Source organism: Ursus arctos, unplaced genomic scaffold (assembly GCF_023065955.2).
Source record: "Ursus arctos isolate Adak ecotype North America unplaced genomic scaffold, UrsArc2.0 scaffold_15, whole genome shotgun sequence".
NCBI lineage: Eukaryota > Metazoa > Chordata > Mammalia > Carnivora > Ursidae > Ursus > Ursus arctos.
Window position 1 is genome coordinate 49,842,776 of NW_026622819.1, and position 25,353 is coordinate 49,868,128.

Genomic DNA, 25,353 nt, shown 5'->3' on the forward strand with positions numbered 1-25,353 from the left:
GGCTCTAAACTTGGATCTGAGTTCAAATCTCATCTTTGTTGCTAACATCCTTTGTGATTTTAGATGTCAGTCTCAGTTTCCTCATTTGAAAATAAAGATCATAACAGTTTCTAACATATGAAGTTGTTGTAAGGATTAACTATAACAATGCATGGAAAGCATTGAGTTAAAAACTCAATATCTGACCCCATAATAAACGAATAATACTATTGTTACTAACATCATTATTATGATAAAGTAACCACACGTGTGTAAAACAGAATTGATCAGAGACATTTGAATGTTTCAGAATTTAGAGTTTCTTCCTGATAACACAGAGGAATCCTTTATATTGTAATAACGTAATTTTTCAGAGTAAGATAGATATCTTTTTTCCTCCATTTTCTTTCAGGAAACCATCTATTGCTTCTAATACAAAATAAACTTTAAAAGAAGAAGCAGTCTTATTTTACAATTCATCCTCACCTTAACAGCAGAGTATCACAATTACTTTCTGACATAAAAGTACATTGAATAGTGTAAATTTATTAGTAATAAACGTGGGATAACAACTTTATTTATTTGCAAGTCTGATTGCTCCTTGGAGGATAAGAAGGCACAAAAAGCCTTCCTGTCATCAGAGGACCAGACCCAATTCATGCAGCTTAGGAGCAATTTATGAAACCAAGCATCTGCCATGCTCAAACAAGTATCCAGCATTCAACATTTTTTCCATTTTAAGGAAGCCCTATATCTCAGCTATTTTGATTGTTTATCCTTACTTCTTAAAGAAAGCAGCTTTAGGATCAGCAGCTGATATTAGAAGACAATTCAGAAAAACTTATTCTTAGCTAGGGCTAAGTCCCTTGGTAAACATGCTCCCCTAAGCTCTCAGATATCTACTGTATAGAGGATTTACCTGCCTTTGACAGAATTGAAGAAGGAATAAGGAAAACAGCAAATATTCCCCTCCAATAAAAATCAATAACTATTTCGTTCAGGAAAAGTTCAAGTTTGAAATGGACACTACAAACCTGAGGCCGTAAAGAACCGTCCCATCTGGATGCAGGCGGATCATGCGGTTCTTGACGGTCACTCCATGTACAAATGACTTCTTATCATTCAGGAAGTAGGTATCAGGCACCCAGAGCTGGTCTGCCACTCTGTTGTCCAGAGTCAAGTTTAAAGGTATTACATTATAGGACAGTCTCTTATCTCTCCAGGCTTGCTGGAAGTACATTGTCAAGGTATAATCCTGTGAATGTGAAAAGAAAATGGTTATTTTGTACCCAAACAGACTTGGGAGATAGGCAAACACTTTAGTATTCATAAGAAAAGAAAATATATACGACCACACACTAGAAACACATACTATTCACATATAGGCAAATATTAATTTATTAAACCCTTTCTTGCTGAACACCCACTATGTGTCTGTCAGGCACCATGGCAGGCACTGTAAATATGGAAATGAGAAGAGCATATTCTGGTGAAATTTATTATGTGTTACCCAGGAAGAAAGATGGTAAGGAATAATTAGTGAATTAACTCGTCCCTCCCAAAGTGGGGTACATAAAAGTGTTTTAGATGGGATACAAATACAATTGCAAAAAAGTGGTTAATTTGTTACAGTAGTAATTGTAAGAGTTTGTCAATGAGAATCCTAAACAATCTAATCAAGGTGGATTTCCCAAGAGAGATGACATTTACACTGAGACTTAACGTGGCTTCTTGGCTAAACAATATTAGCTCAGTCAGTATTTCACGAGAATTTTAATCTCAGGATTCTGAATCATTAGGAGGCTCTTAGCTTTTGAGAAGCAATGGGTTGTTATAAAGTGAGCACTGACCTTGGAGTCCCAGATCCAGCATTTCTCAATTGTTTATGGCATGTATTTTATAAAACTTATTTTGCTTAAGTTCCATTAACTATAAATGGGACTTTCAATACGTACCTGATCTAAGCAGAAGATTGTTATGACAAATGTATAACTCAAATGCAATTTGTAAACTACAAAAAGCTATATACTATATATATATATATTTACATATATACTGTGAAATATATATATATATATATATATATATATATATATATATATATATATATATATATTTACATATATACTGTGACATGTTTTATCCATTAGAGGCCTATGGGTACAATGCAATTGCTCTCTCACCCGCATTTGAATAACTTAATGAAAGACCAAATATTCATTTCAAAAGATAATTACCATTTTATTTTAAAATCAATTTGCAATGCTCTACTTAAGGGCTTTTGAAAAAACTGGAATCATATATTAATCACCTCTGCAACCTGAGAGCCAGCATAGTCCTAGGGCACAAATAGTGAATGAATGAATGAATGAATATCCAATAAGGTACACCTACTGGATTTCTGCACATATCGGCATACTTTTGTAGATAAGATACACAACTCAATCTCTGTGAAGTCCTTAAGTGTTTCCAACCCTTATTGAGATTTATACATCCTAATTTGGTTATATAATTTTAAAATGTAACTTATAATATATTACCTGCTAAAAACATTGAACAGTTTTAATAGGAAAAATATAATCCCTCTGCAAAAAAAATTAAATATTTTCACTTGTTTCATAAATATACAAATTTTGATCTCATTCAGAAGTCAGGGTAGAGCTGACTTCTGAATGAGAAGTATAGAATCAAAGTTCTATTCTAAGATTCATTAGATTCATTAATATCCTCAAGTTATATCAAATAATTGTAGGTGAAATTTCCTTTAGTGGATCAGTTTAGTCAGTGTTCTGAAGTGCTCTGCAATACTCAGTTTTCATAAAAAAAAAAACAGGATGAGGATCTCTAGAATAGCATCTTGATTTATAGTAAAAACAACCTTGTAGACTTATGAATTACGGAACTAGAAAACAGGAAAAGGACCAGATACATTTTTTGCACGCGTCTATGTTATAGCCTAAAAAGTAAGACATAAACAAAATAGGCAATTTATATGGTACTTAAGAGAACACATTTTGTAATTTCTAATTCTTGGAGATAAAACTGAAAATTTGATTATTATCTCTATTAGAAGATAAAGCTACTTATGCTTCTTTGATCATAAACCCTGTTAAGATTTAGGGGAGATAATACTGCTTGGAAGGTGCTGGAGTTTATCAGCCAGCTGAGACGTGTTTGGACACAGAAACTGTATTCTCTTCAGGGCTAAATAAATGGTACCACTGTGATAACCAGTGCCATATGCTACTTCCTGTTATTTGTCAGCAAAGCAAAGCCTGCTAAGAAATGCACCCAGACAGACCCTAGTCAGGCTGCTGTCACATTAATTTTCATTTCATTTATTTTTAAACAATACATCAAATGACACAGTCAAGAGTAGAAGAAACTCCTGAACCTAAATAAACGTTATTGGACTTAAGAAGAGTGGTTCTGTGTTCCATCCTCTCTCCCAAGCCTCTATCCACCCAAGATAAATCCCTTGAACATTCACATAAAAAAGTATATCCTTTACTTTAACAACCCCACCTTTTGGAAGTTGTCTCACAATTGGTTTATTCAAACTGAAAACAACAACAACAACAACAACAACAACAACAACAACAACACCAAATAAACCACTTCTGGCTGCTTCTCAATCCATGGCATCACCGTGCAAGAACTTAGATAATCATAACTAAACCAATTGACTTTGAATGGTGAATAAGATGCAGTAAGCCCACTACAGGCTGTCTCTCTCACTAATTACAACTAAATATCCTGGAAATAATTTAAAAAAAAAAAAAAAAGGAAAAAAAACCTACCTAAGGACTATGCAAAGTAGGAACAGTATGTAGACTGCAGAAGGAATCAAAATGTGAAGACAGACCATTCCATGGGTGAGTTTATTGTTTGTTTTATGTTTTCTCCCTCTTTTAATCTCATTAAACAGAAACACACACAAAGCCCAAAGCAAATAAATGGAGAACTCTACCATGTTCCTGGTCTTGAAAAGTACTGTTAAGATGTCGATTTCCCCAAACTGATCTATAGATAAAATTCAATCCCAATCAATACACAAGCGGGACTTTTTATAGATATGCACAAGCTGATTCTAAAATTTATATAGAAAGCAAAAAAAAAAAAAATGAGAGAATAGACCAAACAACTTTGAAAGGAAAGAGCAAAGTTGGAGGACTCACTATCTCATTTCAAGACTTACTATTAAGCTACACCTAAGACAGGGTGGTACTGCGGTACTGATAGAAACACAGATCAATAGAAGAATCTAAAAACAAACCCACACAAATATGCTCAATGATTTCTCACAAGGATACAAAGGCAATAGATTGGAGAAAGCACAATCTTTTAAACAAATAGTCTGGATCAACAGGAACATCCATATGTAAATAAATAAATAAGAACCTCACCCATACTTTATACCTTACACAAAAAATTAACTCAATTACACAGACTTAAATGTAAAGCTATAAAACTATGAGAAGAAAACATAAGAGAAATTGTGACTTTGAGTTAGGCAAAGACTTTGAAAAAAGCCCACAAGCACAAGCAATAAAACAAAATACTGATAAATTGGACCTCAACAAAATTTAAAACTTCTGCTCCATGAAAACACTATGAGGAGAGTAAAAAGACAAACCACAGACTGGGAGAAAATATTTGCAAATCATGTATCTGACAATGGACAGGTATCCAGAGTATATAAATGTATAAAGAATTCTCAAAATTCAACAAACAACCCCATAAAAAATAGGCAAATTATATGAAAATTAAACCAATGAAGAAACACAAATGATAAATAAGCACAGGAAGTGATGCAAAACATCATTAGTCATCATGGAAAATCAAATTGAAAACTAAAATGAGATGCTACTACACACCCATTAGAAAAGCTAAAATAAGGGGTGCCTGCGTGGCTCAGTCAGTTAAGCATTCAACTCTTGATTTCAGCTCAGGTCATGATCTCAGGGCTGTGAATTGAGCCTGGCATCAGTCTCTTCCCTGGGCATAGAGCCCGCTTAAGATTCTTTTTCCCCTCTCCCTTTACCCCCTCCCTCCCCCCAAAAAAACAAAAAACAAAAAACAACAAAAAACAAACAAACAAAACCATCTAAAAACAAATGACAATTCCAAGTGCTGGTGAGGCTGCAGAGCAACTGAAAATCTTATCTACTGCAGGTAGGAATATAAATTATCAGCCATTTAGAAAAGAGTTGGACGGTTTCTTATAAAGTTAACATACATCTGACAAATGACCCAGTAATCTTACTCCAGTGTGCAAATATTTACAGCAGCTCTCTATTAATTGCCAAAACAAGAAGCCATCTGGATGAATGATCTTCAGCAGATGAAGAGATAACAAATGGGTGCATCCATGAAATAGATACTACTCAGCAACAAGATAGAACAAAACCGTGACATATGCAACATCATCAATGTTTTTCAAATACAGAATATTAAGTAAAAGAAGCCAGATTCAAAAGGATACATATTATATGACTCCATTTATACCACATTCTGCAAAAGGTAAAACTATAGGATTAGTAGTTCCCTGGGATTCAAGATAGGGAAAAGGCTGACTACAAAAGACCAGCATAAGGGAATGATTTGGGGTAATAGAATTGTCCTGAATCCTAACTGCAGTGGCAGTTACATGATTAGGCGTTTGTCAAAACTCATGGAACTGTACACCAGAATGAATGCATTTTTAAAATAAAATTTAAAACTGCTTTAAAAAATACAGTCTGTAGGGTCAGACACACCCAGGTTCATATCCTAGAACTTTTCATGTTCCTCTGTTGTGACCTTGGGTGAATCCTCTCATATTTCTGCACTTGTTTTCAACTCAGAAGAACAACTTAAGTTAATTAACTTAGAAATTGGGTTAAACAAAACTGCTTTGACATCTGTGGGGGAAAAAGCAGACTGATGCTACAAAATAAGTCTCTTCTGTGTATACTGGGGGACAAACAGCCCCATCAGGATGGGCTGAAAAGACTCCCACTAAACGGTGATAAACGCACAATGCCTCATCGGTACGACGAGCCAGCTGAACTAGGCAGCCCTTAAGGCTGCTTCTAGGAATAAAATAATTCCATTCTGAGAAACGTTCCATTGACTGTGTTCAAATGCATGCTGTCACTTTAAAATCTTCTAAATGTCTAAAATATTTCTTATATTTGTTTTTTGCTATCTTTGTAATTTGTTTTCTAATACCAAGATTCAAACTTTTCCTGTTCTTTGGCTTAGTCTTCTAGAAAATGTATACCTGAAATAATTTCTGTGTGTATTTCTTAACTGTTTTAAGTTTATTACTTTGCAAATTGCCTATTCATGTTCTTTGAACATTTTTCTGCTTGAGTGTTTACCGCCTGCTATTGGGTATTTCAAGATAGATAGATATAGATATAGGTAAATGATACAGGCGTAGATACAGATAAAACGTTCTTACTTTGCTATTTTCTTTTAAATTTCTTTTTATATTTATCTTAACCTTATATTTTGAACACATTAGTACAGAGTTGCACACAGCTTCCTCTAAAATTAACATTTTGCAAAACCACAGAACAATATCAAACCAGGATAGTAACATTAATGCAATACTATTAACTACACTATAGACATTATTAGAACACCACCCATTTGTTCACTAAGGTCCTTTTACTGTTGCAGGATCCAATCCAAGATACCACCTTGCACTTAGTTTTTGATTAAGGTTGTATCTGCCAGGCTTCTTCGCTGGGAAGTTAATATTTTCCTTTGTAATAAATAAACATCTTGGGGTTGACACTTTAGAACTGTGAAAGCAGTAAGATTATTAAGCTGACTTCTATAATCACTATAATCATTTGCATGCTTTCCAAATTTCTATTTCTCTTCATTCATCTCAACCTGAATTGATGTATTCAATCCATTGACAATGCTTAACTATTAATAAGACAAACCAAAAGAAGTAAATACAAACATAAGCCATTTCGTGTGTTTTATTATTAAATAATGAGAACTATCTTTTTGAGGAGCATTCTGTCTACCTTCTCTTTTCACAAATAAGTGGATCCTGCTCTCAGCTATAGACTTTCCCTCTGGATGTATGGCGCAGCATCTTATCCTATCTCAAGCCTGCAGATTGCACTTTGTGGTCTATATTCATACATGAGCCTGATTTGCTGCTCAACCACAAAGCTTCAGCCTTCTCTCTATCTCATTTATCTCCACGGTCTTTCATATGCTTTTTTGTTCTCTGCAGACCTCACCCTTTCTAATCAATGGAGCTTTCCCTTTCTTCTTTCAGAGCATGGCTATGTATGTGAGAAAAATTATAAATGTAATTACATCATTGTCCATCCCTTTATGTCATTTTTCTTAGATTTTTGTTTGGGGAAACAGATAGTGGGGCAGGGGCCTGATTTCACATGTGTTTACTCTGCCATTTGAATGAAAGACAATGCACAGACATTTATCTCCCCCAAATACTTACTGCTATATTAGCAAAAAAAAAAAAAAAATTAATAAAGACCATCAGCATGGAACTGAGTAAATACAATATAGTACAAATACATAATGGAATACATGCTGGAATTAAAAATAACATTGTAAAGATATTTACTGACATGAATATATGTTCTCGACATATTGTTATATATTATTGTTTTTTAAGGAATACTACAAAACAATATGCACAATATGATTCTGTTTAGAGTTACATAAATACATATTGGGAAAAAATGTCTAAAATAAAATATAAACAGTGGTATCTCTGTATGGTGAGATGACAGGAGATTTTTAATTCTTTTTGTAACCTATGATATATATATCATTATATATACATTATGTATATACCAATATAGATACATTATATTATATATACACCTATATATAATACCTACAACAAAAACTATATAAATAAATAATTCCTTGTTGAATTAAATTATAAAAATAGAATCTAATATTAAAAATGTCTTTACTTTCTGCATATTTTAGAGCTCAGCATAAAGGAAAAGGAAATATAGTCATAAATGAAAAATTCTCAGCCTTTTGGCTTGTTAACAAAACACACATCTCCTTTGTATTGATCAAGGGATTTTATCTAAAATCACACAAGAAGTAAGACCTTTAAGTGGTAACCATTTTTCCATCCCAGGGAAATTCATAGTTAAGCCATTATTAAGAAGTGAAAATCCATCCCTAATTTTCCTCCTAAATATCAAAAGAGGAGATCCCAGACTCTTCCTCTGACACTAACTTCAATCTTCCTCATAGTAACCATTAGGAAACTTCATTTTATTACTAATGTAAAGGCTTCATATCTGTTCCTTGTTTAATACTCAGAGGAAATGAACACACACACACACACACACACACCACACCACCCTCTATACTGCAATGGAAGTTTGAGTCAATGGATTCTTCCAAAAAGCTTTCAGAGAGACTCCATTGTTTGTAAATTCCACTCTTCTTTAAAGTCTGCTCTACTCGCTTCATCTCTCTGAATCTCTGTTTCCTCATCCAAAGTGAGAAATTAAGAGCTTCAGGATTTTCAGAGTTTGAGTTTCAGATGTTCTAGGATTCTGTGTCACTCCATTTTTCTTCAACTAATCCTTCTCCTAAATTTTTTGTTTCAACTAAACTTTTCCACTTCCCCTACCCATCTTTACCTTCCACTTTGTTATTCTTTTCCTCATACAATTCTTTGTCTGCCTTCCGCAACCCGACCCATTCTCTAAGCATTTATGAGGACTCTCCCACTTCTTCCTCTGTCACCATCCATGTTCATCCTTGGAATCCTTTAATGCAGTGGTTTGTAGCATCCTAAGCATCGTTGTATTGAACTGTTACCTAATGTGATGTTAATTAGAGGAGAGGGGTAACCTCCCCAGGTAACTGTCCTGTGTTCCTCAGGGCCTGAGCATCTTGTCTTTAACATAATTGATGCCTTATAAATATTTATCCATGGACACATTAAAATAAGGCTTGTTCTCACTTCTTCACTTGTCCTAATGGGTTTCAAATTTTGATTCTTTAACCCCCCCTTACTAATCATTACTCCTAAACCCACTAAGGAATTCGTTCTTCTCACCCACTAGCATTTGAGAGTGAGTTTTCATTCTATTCCTTTCCCACATGTCTCCAATACCCTTAGAGCTACTGGGTTTTTTTGTTTTTTTTTTTTCAGTTTTTTATAGCTCCTCTAATTCTACTAGCAAAGTCCCCAGGGCTGAGAATGAGGATTTCTGAAGGACACAATTATCTACCCAAAGCAGAAAGAACTCAGAGAGAAGTACAAAAATTCCCACAAAGCCTTTTCCGCATTCCTAGCTCTTTAAAATGCTCTCCGTCTTCCACATCTGAGCCCACAAATTGGTGATCCAATTATAGGTCATGGCAATATTTCCACATTCGCAACCTCCTAAACTAGAATGTAATGGAGTAAAACTCAGCCCCCACTTAATAGAAGCCATCACACCAGATGTTCAATTGCAGCATTTCAGAAGAAGCACATGGCTGCAGCTCTAATTGCTAGAGACAAATTCGGGACATGAGAGCCGCACCTAAGATCACCCATAAGGGAAATCTAAGTTCAGAAGTGACTGATTATCTTCTTGTATGTGAAACTAAAATGCACATGGTCAAGACAATGAGCTTTTGCACTATTCTGCTTAGTTCACTTTGCATTTTATTACAGACTAACCTTCGCAGTGATGATGGGACTAATTCCAAGGATGGCTAAAAAACTGAGCCAGTATAACTGGTTATCTCTGTCCCTATCTTAATATATAATGCACTCTCGGTAGGGGACTCAGTTCACCCTGAGATAATCAATGTCAAAATCACACTTTGTATGTATGATTTGTTGCCTATCATTTGGTGCTTTTTTCTTACCCAGTAAGTTTATCTCAAATTGCTTTAAATTCTTTCCCCAAATTTAATACCGAACATTGACCCCAGGCTAACATTTTTTTACATGCATTATCTCATTAATCATCATAACAGCCCTATAAGGTATGTATTGGATGGATTCACCATTTATTAGCTGCTGTGAGATTTTGGGCATGCTACCTAACTTCCCTGAGACATCATGCTCTGTAAAACAAAGTAAATCACAGTCACTATTAGCAAATAAGTTCACCCAAGGAAAGTGATTAGTAGAATGCCTGGCTCAGATTATGTGTTCTATAAACGTTTGCTGTTATTATCATCATTGTTTTCATTATCTCCACTTTCCAGGTGACACATCTGAAACATGGAGATGTGAGGGGTGCCTGGGTGGCTCAGTCGGTTGGTTAAGTGTCTGCTCTCGGCCTAGGTCATGATCCCAGGGTCCTAGGATGGAGCCCCGCATTGGGCTCCCTGCTCATGCACTCTCTCACTCTAATAAATAATTTTAAAATCTTAGAAAAGATAAAATGACACATGGAGATGTGAGTCACTTTTCCAATGCCACTCAGTCAATAATTTTCTAAGTCATGATTTGGTTAGGGAAATCTCTGACCATGGAGCCCATGTTTTTTAGTACTATTATGAGCTGCCTCTAGAACACTGATCTTACTGCCAGTTTTGATTTTGAGTCATCACTTCCCAACATTGCTTCTATTCTACTCCACCCCCTCCAAAAAGTGAGGGAGGAAATTATATTTCTATCTATCTATGTAGCTAGCTACAAAGTTACATAGAAGAACAAAGAAACTAGAACAATCATGGGCATACATAAGTTATTTCTCGAGAGGAAAAGGTAAATGTTGATCCCTGAGAATTCTCTGGGATTTGAATACTAAAGTTGTGTATATATGCACATCTTCCTGAATAAACATACGGAGACTCAATTTTACACCACATATGATTGCATCAACTCCCTTTGACCATGCAGAATGATTAAAATAGCTTTGGTTTTGGCAGAGTATATACCTTACTACTGAGAAGCCCAAGGTAATCATCAGAGGGACTGTAGGGTACTACCTGTAGTAATGCACTTACTCACAAATAATTCAATTGGAAAACTATTTTCAGCAAACTAAAGCATGTTCAGCTTAGATAAGAAAGGAAGAAAGGGAGGGAATATAGTAAGTACTGTCAAGGATGCGGAGAATTAGAACCCTTGTACACTCTTGGTGGAGATGTCAAGTGATACAGTTGTTGTAGAAAACAGTATGGTAGTTCTTCAAAATATTAAAAATAGAATTACTGTATGATTCAGCAATCCCACTTCTGGGTATATATCCAAAAAGAATTGAAAGCAGGATCTTAAAGAGATATTTGCACACGCATGTTCATAGCAGCATTATTCACAATCTCCAAGAGGTGAAAGCAACGCAAATATCGTTAATGGATGAATAGTTAAACAAAATGTAGCATATACAATAGATTATTTTTTCCACCTTTTAAAGGAAGAAAATTCTGTCACATGCTACAAAATGGGTGAAACAAAGATATTATGCTAAGTGAAACAAGGCAGTCACAAAGAGACAGATAATATATATGGCTCTGTTCTTATAAGATATCTAAAGTGGTCAAATTTACAGAAACAGAAAATATAATGGTATTTTCCAGGCACTCGGAGGAGAAAGAAAGGTAGAGTTGTTTAATGATATATTTTTAGTTTTGCAAGATGGAAAGAGTTATGGAGACCGGTGACACAACAATATAAATATACTTGATACTACTGAACTGTTCACTTACCCAAAATATATTAGCTAAGTTATCATGTGTGAAAAATAAAGAATCATTTTATAAAGCAATCACTTGCTTTATAATTTTGGATTTATATAGTTATTTAGTAAACCTTCTACTTTTTACATGATTATTCTGTAAAAATATAAGAAAAGCTAGAACTATTCTTTCTCCCTCCTTTTGCACAAATGCATTGAGTAAAAAAGTAATGTTACAAAGTCTTTGTTGCTATAGGATACAGAAAGATTGGTTTGATCAAGTTAATAAGAAAAATTTTACTTGGGATATATAGATATATTTAAAATCTCCAAGGAAAATTGCATTTATGGCCACTTGACATGACATTCTTAAGTTATTTTTTTAAAACTCACCTTGAGTAACAGAAGTTACATACATATTGCCATTCTTTTTTCAAATCAAACAAATTCATTCAGTTCTCATTGATGTAAATTACTACTTTCACCAGATATGATACATCTGAAGGTTGGTCTCAAAAGTGATCTTTGAAATCATCAAGTTTTAAGAATTCATTTTCAGCCTACAGCACACTGGCCAGTGGTGCATATTAGTATTAAGTATATCAAAATGAAATTATTTACAAGTTCTAGTGTTTTTTGATCTCCCGTGGAGTTTCCTACAATGGTGCATTAATCTGTCAGTTACAAAAGAATAAATTTGCAAGAGATTTTAGGGAGAAGGGAATAGGCAAGCAAATATCCCACACAGATTTCCAAGGGCATTTGTCATGACCCTATAATGTATACTGTATCATATTATGTGTCCTTTCAAATAAATTTGTCTTACCTTATTTATGCATACTTGCAATGGGTAGAGCTCATCCTGTCTTACTTGGCTATTTTAGTTTTTCCTTCATTCTAAGCAGTTGATTTTATAGGAAAAGAGTAAACTCTAAGGAAATGACAGAGACAGGAAGTGCTATGTAGACCCTTTTCAATATTTTAGATGCTTATTTTTGTTCTGCTTGGCATGAGATAGGCTCATTCTTTCTGAAGCAGTAGCCTCTGAAGAGATCTGACAGTATCAAAAAGAAAGGACATTTTAAAATAAGTACACATCACTGCTTTCATACTTTTGACAAGCCTGTAGAAGCTGAGAAGGCCAATCTGCAGACCCAGGATGGAACAAAGAGAATATGCTTAGTCAATGCTTCCAAGAGAATACCTGATGTGCTAAGATGAAACAGAAATGCATATGATCACTTTTGGAGGCAAAGCCAATTTTTTAAAAACAAATTTTTGAGACGAAAGTGGCATTAAGCACAGAGCTTTGCCACTGCCCTGTCTGCATTAGATATTCTTAATATCCACTGAGTGCATCAACGGCCCAGGATTTCTGACGTCGAAGTGGCATCCCCTTCTTTCTTGTGAGTGTGACTACCCCCTACGTATGTGCCTTCTGCAAGTATAGAGTCAGAACTTGACAATTCTTTTTAAATTGTGCATCCTAACACCCCACTCTAGTCCTGGCCCTGCATGTTGTACAAGCATGTTTCTCAGATTTTTTTTAAAAATATGCTTATTGGCTTTTTTTTATCATAAACCTTATATAGAAGATTTGAATACTACGCAAATATTAGGATGAAAAGAATTTAAACAGCTCAAAATACCACTATCCAGAGTAACCACAAACACATTGGACTTTTTCTTCAGGTACTCTTCTCAATGCAGTCCTCCAAGTATTACAAATTTATGGTCTTATCCTATACACACACACACACACACACACACACACACACACACACACACACACTTCACAGTCCTTACAATTTATCAAGCTAAGCCTGGGACTATTTTTCCCAGTCCTCCCACCTCCTCTCTCCTCATTGTCTTTTTGAGCCTATCATATGCAAGCCTGTACAATGTGTCATTTCCTGAACATAGTGTCCCTTTTTCATCCCTCCATGACCCTGGGGAATGACAGAGCCCCCAGATGGAAAGAACCAGAGTGCCTGGTTCACGGCAAAAAGGAAAGCTGCCTGTTCAAAAAAGGAACACTTGCACTCATCTGTTCAATAAGTGAGAAATAAACTTCTATTATGTTAAGTCAGCTACAAAACCTGGTTTTAGCCTAATGCTGCAGAGAGCATAGATGTTCATCTATTAAGTTCATGGATCATGATAGAACTGAAGTTTCAATGATTAGATTACCTACTTTCTCTGCAGCCTCCAACAAGAGAAGTCCTTTAGTCTCCTCTGCATATTAGAGAGAATGGTGCCTATCTTGCAAGATTCTTGTAAGAACTGAAGAGTACATGTGTTTCTGTGCCTGATGCAAAGTAAGTGGTCAGTATTGGCAGTTACTATGGAAGAAAGCAAATCAAACAAATAATAACTGTTCTTAATAGGATAGCTATTGGGTTTTTTGTCATTTCTTTATCATTTTGTATATTGTAACGTATGTACTTCTTAAGAAGATTTGAGTGGACTTCAACATGTTTGTCAGGAACCAGTGTTGAAGCAAATCAGATATACTGCAAGTATAAACTTGGTCAACTTAGGGCTTTGGGGGCACTTTATAAAATTCAAAAAGTGCTATTTTCATCCATTAAGAAATGCATGAAAGTTTACAGTTTGATGATGAATATAATAATGCTTCTCATTTTAGCATACTTAAGATGATGAAAAAACATTCTATCAACTAAATATAAAGGATTATCAATTTGGGTTTTCAACAGTAAAGATATACTTCTATTCTTGCCCACCAGGAGATATAAGGTGTGAAAAACAAATATTAAAGAGATGAAAAGCAAACATTAAACAGTTTATACATATTAACATAAATATGCATCTAGTTAAGCAACAAATGCATTTAACCAAATATTTGGCTACCTATCATGTATTAAGTACAATGCCAAGTGTAATATACAGGTCCAGTTTTCAAGTACAGTAGTTTATATACTAAACCTAGTTTTCCCTGAAAACAAATTAAAGGCAACTGGGTGAACAAAATCACATATTAAATATGGCCATACAGGTGAAGAAGCCTACTGGCAGAATCATAGGGGGAATTAATGTTAATATACAGAAAGGACTTGGCACAGCACAGGAACTCAATATGTGATCATTATAGTCATTTTTAGCACCTTCTCTTCAATATGTCTCTTTCTAATAATCACACTTACTTATTTCTGAAGAGGAAAAAGTTGTCATTGATGCTCCAGGCCCCTATGATAAATGGAGCTGTTGTACATCAAAATAAATTTCTGACTTCCCTCAAAGTGAAAATATAAATGCCAATCTAAAAATATGTTGCACACTCCTATATATGACACATATATCACTTAGAATAGGCCCGTTTTCTGAATCCTTTTTCCACAGAGAGGAATAGTATCTTACCTTAACCAAAAGCAGAAGCATGTTAACAATTTATTCCATCCCCAAATCTGGTATTACATGGTTAATTTTAATCCATTCGAGGAACTTTAATAATAAAACTATGGCAAGAGTCTTATAAAAAGTTCATGTACATTCTGACTCCAGGAGTTTTGAGGGCAAAGTTGACGATGTGCTTTTAATACTTAATACCAAACTGAAAATTCATATTCAGGAACATTTGGCCATTCATCTTTCCCATGCTCCAGTGCAAATGATCCAGGAGGCAGCCAATGGTCCTAAATACCCAAATTATCAAAGACAGTCCAATTCCTAGAGCTGGGAGACCCTTATTCAGTTTGGAGTCCAGTCCTCTCAATTTACAAAAGAGGAAACTGAAACCCTGAAACTTAAAAACCTGCCTGCAATCATAAATGCGGGGGTAAGGGGAGAGAGACACCAGGGTGTCACACCATGCCATCTTGTGCATTCTCCCCATTCTCAGCTTTACCATGAACAGTAAGCTTTGCTGCTTCCAAACTTTCTCATTAATTATTAAAATACCTTCCAAAGGTGTGGGTGGGAAGACAGCAGGAAAACAAGTCCTTCACGACGTGTGCATTTGTGCCTTGATTTCAGAGATTTAGAAAATGAAACTATACACTTTCTACAAAAGGAGACCTGCCAAAACTATTCTAATTCCAACCAGCTAGGGTCCCTGTCTTCCTTTGGTTCCTTCCATGAGGTAGAGTTGGTTCCTAATTGAAAGAGTTTACATGACTTTATAGCAATATAGTTACTGTGACAGTTTTCCAAGTCCAGCATCATTCCTTCTCACTTGAATGCTCCTTAAGAATCCCAAGAATCTCAAGACTTTCTCAGACACTGTCTCGTGGCAGAAAGGAGCATCTTTAATGTGCATTAATACTGATGCTGCCTTCTCTATACTAGTTAAGCTAATCTTTGAGCCACTGTCAAATCTATTTATAGCACAGTAACTTTCCCTACATAATGTGGAACCTACAATCCCAGTCTTAAAAAGGTGGTACCCCATCAAGATGAGAAGTACAACAAAGAGAATATAGTAAATAATACTATAACAAAGTTGTTTGGTGACAGATATTGTGGTGGTGAGAACTGAGTAATGTATAGAATTGTTTTTATCAATGTGTTGTACACCTGAAACTAATATAGCACTGGATGTTAATTATATTTCAATTCTTTAAAAAGTGGTACCTCAGAGGCATGAGCATGATCATATCAATTCCTTCACAACATACTTTGTAGATCAGTGACAAATATTCAATGATACCTCTTGGCACAAAAGTCCATGGATCCAATGTGTCTTATTAAACACAGAAGTTTGAGAAGATTATTTTATTTTGAGTTGAGGATTTTGTTCCACGTTTTAATTGCCACCTATGAAGAATTTTGAAAGGTAGACAAGTATTCTTTTTGACTTCAGAATCTCTAGATTTCATTGTATTTCCTACTTGATTGTGCTATGAATTTTCATATACACCATCAGTCTGGTCAAAATGTGATCTACACAACAATAATTCCACTAAGATGTTTCTCAAGGGAAGTGTGCTATGGTCAATTGTGTTAGGAAAACCACACGCATTCTATGTTTTTCTTAGGGATTTGCTTGTTACTGAGAAGTTCTATAGTAAAGAAACTTATTATCCTAATTCATTACAGAATTTCTCAAACTCATTGACCATGTAGTAAATAGGAACTAGCAGAATTCCCATTTACATGTGATATTTCTGTGCTATTTAGGAAGGACATCTTGACTTTTCTTTCTTTCTTAGCCTGTAAGCCATACCAAGAAAAAGCTACCCTATATCTTGTTTACTGCTGTATTCCAGGGATGAATAGAGAATCAAACACATGGTTATGTCTCAAAAATAATTCTGAATGAATGGGTGGAAGGGTTCCATTATATAAAAATTGGATACAACCAAGAAAACAAAACCAAAAAAACAGATAAGTATTCTACAAAACTATTATCTCATCTCATTATTGAATCAGTATTATTTAAAAAAAAATGGGATTGAAGTAGATTAAAATAGATTTAAGATGAATAACTCTCAGATACATGTTGTAATCCTGGATTCAGAATTCTGCTTCAGAAAAGCTCACTGAGAAGGAAAACATGAAAAAAAAATCAATACAGTATGTTATAGGAGCAGACATATTAAAATAGAAAGATAGAAGTTGTTGCTATTATAAAATGTGGCATAAAATAGTATAAATGTATATATTTATGATTTAGACTACAGAAATCTGGATGAAAATACAGTAAGGTGTTAAAAGTGATGGGATTATTGTGATTTTGTTATCTGATCCCAACCTTCCTCTTTAATGAAAGAATCCATTCTCCCAAATCCCTGACAGATGGTAACCCAAATTCTGCTTGGATATGTCCAGTAACAAAAATCTCTACCTAGCAAGGCTGGTATTGCACTCTTAGATGATGACAATTATAAGAAATGTGCTTCCCTATGACTTTCACCCATAGAGTATACTAAAACTGATTCTATCTTTAAAAATGTAACTGATACATAGCTTGAGAAATGGTCATAAACTATGGCTAAAAGACAGAGGGAATGACAAAAAAAAAAAGCATAGTTTTATTTCATTTAAGCATGTTCCATATTCACTTGGTTATCACTGTGCCCATCTTATTTGATTCAGTCTTCAATTTTTTGCATGGATGGTTTCTTTTTCTTTTAAGATTCATTTATTTATTTGAGAGTGAGAGAGAGAGCATGCATGAGCGAGTGGGGGAGGGGCAGAGGGAGAGAAAGAAAGAGACTTTTTTTTTTAAGATTTTATTTATTTATTTGACCCAGAGAGAGAGCCAGAGAACACAGCAGGGGGAACAGCAGAGGGAGAGGGAGAAGCAGGCTCCCTGCTGAAAAGGCAGAGCCTGGAATCATGACCAAAGCCAAAGGCAGACACTTAACCGACTGAGCCACTCAGGTGCCCCAGGAAGAGTCTTAAGCAGACTCTGTGCTGAGTGCAGAGCCAACACAGAGCTTGATCTCACAACACTGAGATCATAACCTGAGCCAAAATCAAGTCAGAGGCTTAACCAACTGTGCTACTCAGGCACCCCTGAATGGATAGTTCTTTACAACTATTCCTGGATTGAAAACATCAGCCCAACGTGTCTAGAGAGATATATTTATTTCCCAGAGACATCCTCATGTAGTGACCATCCACTCTTGAGTAAAAAGAAGTCATCAACTTGTGTTCAGTTCTTTTTCATGAACTCTCATACTATGCCCTACACAGTAAGAGATGTACTATGCTATTTCTTCTGCCTATATTATTCTTCCTTTTCCTTCCTACCTAGCCATTTCCTTTTCATTCAAGCAATTCCTATGAACTCTTTAGGTCCTAAAATATACACAATTTCTTTTCTAATGATCGATTCTCCACATCTATGCAGTCCTCTACCCCTGTATGCCCTACCTCTCCCACCATGTGATTAACTGGATACTTCTCCACTGATAAGTGGTTCATTTCTCAAAGTACAACAGAGAAGCAGAGATGAGGCAATCACACAGAAAAAAAAGTGTCAGCCTGGGAAGAAGGACCTCCAAACAAATCAGCTCCTGGTCCATGAATTCCCTCTTCCACCCCATTTCTACCCAAAGGAAACCAAAAGTAATGCTCACTGTTTCTATTGTTTGTGTTACAAAACACTATACTACGTATAAAACTAAATACCTAAAAAAACCATCCAGGGGCACCTGAGTAGCTCAGTCAGTTAAGTGTCTGCCTTGAGCTCAGGTCATGATCTCAGGGTCCTGGGATCAAGCTGTGTGTCAGGTTCCCTGCTCAGTGGGAAGTCTCTTTCTCCCTCTGCCTCTGCCCCTCTCCCGAGCTCGTGCTCTCACTCTCTCTCAAATACATTTTTTAAAAAATCCAAATTCCATAGCAAGGAGTTTATGTAAACACAGTGTACATAATGTATCCACTTATCTCCATCCCACAACTCCCGACTATATTTAAGCTACCACTGTCCCAACTTTTTACTAAAACTAGTCTCTCCGCATCCAATCTCATTCCTTCTAACTTGTGTTCTCCACATTTTGCTAGAGAGAGCTTCTGAAAATGCAATTCTGATCTTGTCATTACCCTGCTTATAGTTTTTTCAGTAGTGATCTGTAGTCCTCAATATACAGTTCAGACTTCTCAGTGTAGCATATAAGGACCTGCATTTTTTTTCCAGCCTCATCTCCAGTAATGTCCAAGCTCAGAAGTTACTCTTCAGAACGTTGAACTTATTTAATATCCTGTGTCTGCTAGGCTACCCAACAGCCAGACCTTTGTATAAGCTGTTTCTTCTGCCTATATTACTTTTCCTTTTCCCTCCTACCTAGCCATTTCCTCTTCATTTGAGCAATTCCCATGAATCCTTCAGGTCCTAAAATATATACCACTTCTTTTCTAATGATTTATTCTCCACCTCTACTGCAGTCCTCTACCCCTGTACACATAAAACCCTGAACTTGTCACTGTCCTGGTCATTATACTTATTTTTATAGCCTTAGCACTATTGATGACTAGCACAGAGAAGGAATTCAAAAACATTTGTTGAACGCATGGATGGATGGATAAAGCACTTCCAAATACAACAAGTTAAAGGAGATAGTTGAAGATATCTGGGGGAAAGGGAGTAATGTTCACATGGCTTCATTTGGTCATATGATAACAAAGTCATTACCTAGAAGGAAAAGAGACCACTTACGTATAACTCTGGAGCTAGAAATCATGGCTGATAGGTAGAAATTTAAAGAGACTTAACAAAAGATATAATTATCTAAAAATTACAGCTATCAAGATGCATATGTCTGCTATGAAACAAAAGGAATAGCTTGCCATGCGTGAGTACAATGCAGACATAAGATTTAAAAAAATCACTTGTCAGAGGGTCATTGTAGATATCAATGATGTAGAGAAGACAGAAATATCAGATGAAGACTTTAAATAGATAGCTCATTATAATTACAGTTAGAGTGAGGAATCACTACTACTATACTACTACTACTACCAGTACTACTACTGCTACCAGCACCACTCAGTATTAAGGGCCTAATACGCGCAAAACACACTGTTTTATGTTTTATATAAATTTCTTATAATCTTCACAGTAACTTTAAAGTATAATTCTCATTTTTTTAAAAATTAGGAAATTGAGAATATAGTTACTTATTTAAGGAATGCAGTTAGATGACAGAGCAAGATTCAAACTCAGGACTATCTATTTCCAGAGCCACCATAACTACGACCTAAAGTCCAGAGACTAGAATGCCCAATACTGGGGCTTAAAATGAGAGTAGTTGCCATTTGTTGCCTCTGCCTGCCCAAATTCCATTTCTTCAACTTCTGGTTATAGCAACCTAAACCTCTTCTTTGAGGAAAAAAATCCTCTCCCCACTGTGTCCATGTAATTTGGATAAAATTGACCTCCCACTCTTGAGATGAGATACGCCTGGCTAAATTATTTCATTCTGTTGGTTCATAGATGGTCATATGACTACAGCTGAATCAGTGAGACTCAATCCATGACTTCTGTTTCAGCAATTTGAAAAAAAGAAGCCACTTGTCTTTGTGCCCTGGAACTTTGATGATCACCATTTGGAAAGCACTTGCTTGGGAATAAAGAAAAGTACAACCAAGAGATGGAAAAAGGTTACTTCCTGATCATATTATACGAGCACCTAGACTCAGCCATGTCTAAAACTAGAACAATCCCTCATCATTGTTATTATGGAGATAATACATTCCCTCTTTGTTTAAGCCTGTTTGTGCTTTGTCTCTGTCATTGGCCATTTAAGTGAACCATACCTAATATATGGTACTCATGGTTAGGGTAATTACGGACAAATGGGTTCACGCTGAACTTTGAGGAAGTTCTTTGAAGAAAAGAGAAGAGGAAAGGTCTGCCTCTTTAGTTACACAAATAATTATCAAATGGCCACCCTGTACCAGACCACCTGCTTAGAAACAGGAATTATAAAACTTATAAAACTGTTCTTGCCCTCAAGGTTCTCAGAGTTTGGTCTGTACATTTCATCTACCTCAACTAAATAATCTCCAGAACTAAATATATTGCCCACTGAGTCTAACTTCCAGTACAATGCAGACATGAAAACACTTTGTCAACAGTGATGAATAATATTATAATCTCCTTCACATATCACTGAAAGATTTTGATCCATCTCTGATTTGCTCCAGCCTGGCTTATGTGGGCACCATGATGTCTCAAGCTGAGCACACAACTGGTTAGGCTGGAAGGATGGTACATAAATTTTAAGTTCATTAGTTCATGACATGTTAAGTCAGCTGTGTAACATATAAATTTATATATTAACTTGGTGGCTTTCTTTATGCCACCCTGAAAAAGACTGATAAGCTTTTTCCTCCCATGCAGTCTTATCTTTCTAAGTCTCCTCCTCCGCAGCTGGAGATAATAAATATTCATTTCAGAAAGGCATCAGCTGAATACTGGCCGTCTACTGTCTTCCGGATGCTGGAGAGTCACTGTGATGAGCTGCCTCATATAAATAACTTTGGACATCATGGAACATAACCCATGTACCCTAGCTTTTCTATATGCTCTGGTTACCAATAGACAAGGAATCTTTGCCAAATATACCAAGAAGAAAGAATAAATTTAGTTTTTGACTAATTCAAGATTACAAGTACCTCATTCTATAGCTGTTCTCATGCTGTCTAAAAGCCAGGGGATTGAGATTTTTTCCAGGTCTGCCTGACTCAGTAGCAACACAGATTCTGAAAATGTTCCTCCCCCAATTTTCCTGGTGAGAACCATTACCCCTTTGCCCATGGTTTTCTTCTAAGTGACAAGCTAATATGAAAAATTAACTCAAGGTTTGGTGTTTTTAACTCATTATAGAAAAATAATGTTGCTTTCCCAGATAAGTAATCACAGAGCTCTCCCATATGTTTTTTCCCAAAAGTGGTAGAAAATGATAAAAATTAGACAGGCTGGTAATGTGAGAGACCTGTGGAGAGAGTCTCAGTTTAAAAAAAAAAGGGGGGGGGCGCCTGGGTGGCACAGCGGTTGAGCGTCTGCCTTCGGCTCAGGGCGTGATCCTGGCATTCTGGGATCGAGCCCCATGTCGGGCTCCTCCACTGGGAGGCTGCTTCTTCCTCTCCGACTCCCCCTGCTTGTGTTCCCCCTCTCGCTGGCTGTCTCTATCTCTATCGAATAAATAAATAAAATCTTTTTTAAAAAAAAAAAAGCCATGCATGTGAAATTGTAAATGCATTACTATTTGGGTTTGAAAGCTGTTAGACTTGAATTTTTGAATTCAAAAATTTGGACTTAAAGAGGAAAAATTCCAAATAAATTTTTGGCTTATGAGGACAAAGCGAAAGATTTGGAAAAGACCTTAAATGCAAGGAAAATGTTTCTATCCGTTGACCACAGACCATTGTTGAAAGCGCCATAGCAAGAGATACAGCACATCCATGTGTTTGAAACTCAGGCCTGGCTCTGCTCCTTCTCAGCTGTGTGAATTTGGCTGGTCATCTATCCTTTTGTCAGTTTCCTTACCTGTAAGATGAATGCCCAATTCAGAGTGGCCACAAAGGCTAAACAAAATAACATGTGAAAAACATGTAAACTAGTGCCTGCTATATGGCAAAGCACTGAATAAATGGTAGCTATAGTGATGGGAATTACGAATAAGTAAAGAGAATTTTCTCACGGTTTTACTCCTAATTAGATTCCTATGTTTTGTTGTTTCTAATACCAAAATTTGAAAGGAAAGTTTGACTACACCTAACCCTATAAAACTATTGGCTGAAACCAGATGATCTAGTGGCATGGGATTAAAAATCCTTAGAAACTAGAAGAAAAAAAAAAAAGTAAAAACATGGAAAAAAAAAAAAGAACTAGAAGAGCACAGAGTATGCCCACCTCCATTAAAATGCATATGAAATATTCTCCATATATCTTCATGCACAAGAATAACTGAGTGGTTTAGTAGGAGGAACAAATTAATCATTGTTCCTCCTCCATGGCTTTTTCTATTAATATAAATAATGGTTCAAGGGTCAATATGGTTTGGATGAAAAGTGGAGAGCCCTGAGAGAGCGAAACAGAAAAAACTGGCTCGGCACAAATGGCTTAGATTTTTTTTTTCTCGTTTTTTTCTGAAGACTTTAAGACTTTAAGATTCCAATAGTTTCAAGATACTCTTCAAGTCACATGTTGACTGCTGTTCAGTCATAGGACAAGATTTTAGGCCCAGGGAGCTTTGTCTCTCAGCCTCTCTTGAGGAAGCATGTACTCCTTATCTTATTCTGGTCTTTATTCTTCTTTACTTAGGGCTCATTATCTTACTTTATGCAGTTTTGGTGAGAAATGACTGTATAAATATGGTTTTATGGCTAGAGAAATATTTATGAAACCCTTAGGTGGGGAAAAAAAGTTATTGCCTCTTACTATTTTATGGTTATTGGCTTTTGATTACAGAATGTTTTAAGGAAATCTCTGTTGTTAAAATAGCTGATTTTTTCACATTACAGTTATCTTTTTATTATCCCCAAGTGATGAAATTAATTTCTCTTCTAAATTCTTGTCTAATCCATTCAGTACCCATAGCGCCAAAAAAGTGTTTCTCTGGCCTAAGGCAAAACGTGCTTACCTGTTGCTTCGTTACAAATTTTGCATAGTATCTCTTCAGAAGAAAATATTTACAAAAGGTATAGATTGATATCATGGCTGTACAGTAAGCCAGAGATATTATTCCCAGCTAGGAAAAAGCACTTAGCAAACTCATGAATCAGAAATCTGTTCATGGTTGCGTTGCAAAGGATAATTATGTTTTACATTTTGTTAAGTGCCTATACTTCGATTATGTGTCAAGAGGTTAACGTATGATTACAGAGCAGATATGCCTTGTAAAGAAATGCAAGACATACTGAAATTCAGACTAATCATCACTTGATAGCTGGAACCCTGGACTCTAATGAAACAACCATCATTCTTCAAATGAACAGATGACTGTGTTGAAGGTAGATGGCTGATGAGTAACAAGGTTGAAAATAAGGCTTTCTAATCTGTTTCTTCCCTGCAGAAACGGTCAGCCTAGTTTTGTAGTAAGCTATATCTCAGAATATTAATATAGAAGATAGAATGATCCTCAAAATTATGTACAAATATGTTTTAGAAACCCATGGGAAAGACAACATAAATGAGGCAGATAACAGGTAACACTTAGGAAGCACAAATTCCGGGCCAGCCAATTTGCATAGTTATCTCAGTTAATTAAACAACAACCCTATGAGGTAGGTATTACCCCCATCTTCATTCTTACGTATGAGGAAACCCAAGAGAGGACAGGGTAAGTAAATGTGTCACCGTCACACAGATAGTAAATGAGGGAACCTGAACTCAAATCCAGGCAGTCTGACTACTGGGCTGAAGTTTTCACCAATACAGCATCTTAGTGAAATTGCTGACAGAAACAACACTGAGAAAAATATATCAGGCCACATGATTAGGAAATACTGAAGTTTCCATACAAGGTTTTTTTCTTCATACCAAGTTAGACAAGCTGTACTGAAGGATTTATGCAATCAAGGAGCAGCCTTTTGAAAAGCTAATAATAATAATAATAATAGTAATAGTAATAATATAATACTATCTCAAAATGTTTCACCTGAAGTTTATTAAAAGCTCTTTACATTATGACTATAAGACTGCAAGCACCTTCTCCTTATGACATTGAACCGTTTTTATAGATTTAAATTTTAAACTCAATCAAATATTTCCCTTAAGCATTCCATGGGTCTCAAATTATGGATCATGGGGCAGTGGATAAGAACATGTCTTCATAGGAGGTCAGAAAATCCAATGTTTGTGCGTTAAGTATGAAAGGTGATTGCTAGACTTCAGGGAAAAAAAATTCACCCCACAAATAAATGCTTTCAGTGGTTTTGGGAGGAGGGATATGACTGTCTAAGCTGCAATATGTTCACTTGTATAACCATTTAGGCCACTTAGCTTTGCTGACTCTCTCTGGCTAGGAGTCTTTCTATTTCACAAATAAATTTTCTAAGATTGTCTTGGATTCTACATGCCATGGATGAAAGCAATTGTAAAAAGTATAAACAGTATGTGCATTCAGCACTAAGCTAAGCATTTTGGGAGACAGATTAGACACAGATCTTCAAAATAAAAAGTCTGGAGAAATCATCTGTGGAAACATTTTGGTGTAGTGGTTGAGAACTCTGGTTTAGAGACAGACAAACACGGCTCGCAAAAGTGGCTTACAGTTTATTAATAATGTGAACTTGGGTAAGTTATATGAGCACCTCCTAAACCCTT

The 25,353-nt window shown here is 35.8% G+C and overlaps 1 protein-coding gene across 3 annotated transcripts in view; it reads right to left on the reverse strand.

Annotated features, from left to right (window-relative positions):
• The window catches only part of GABRB2 (gamma-aminobutyric acid type A receptor subunit beta2), a 231,442-nt gene that overhangs the window by 152,938 nt on the left and 53,151 nt on the right, over positions 1–25,353 (reverse strand). For all 3 annotated transcript variants that reach the window (XM_057312398.1, XM_044388486.3, XM_026510916.4), the window contains one exon: positions 1,014–1,234. In XM_057312398.1, the coding sequence (XP_057168381.1) occupies positions 1,014–1,234 (221 nt within the window). The remainder of the gene's footprint in view (positions 1–1,013; positions 1,235–25,353) is intronic.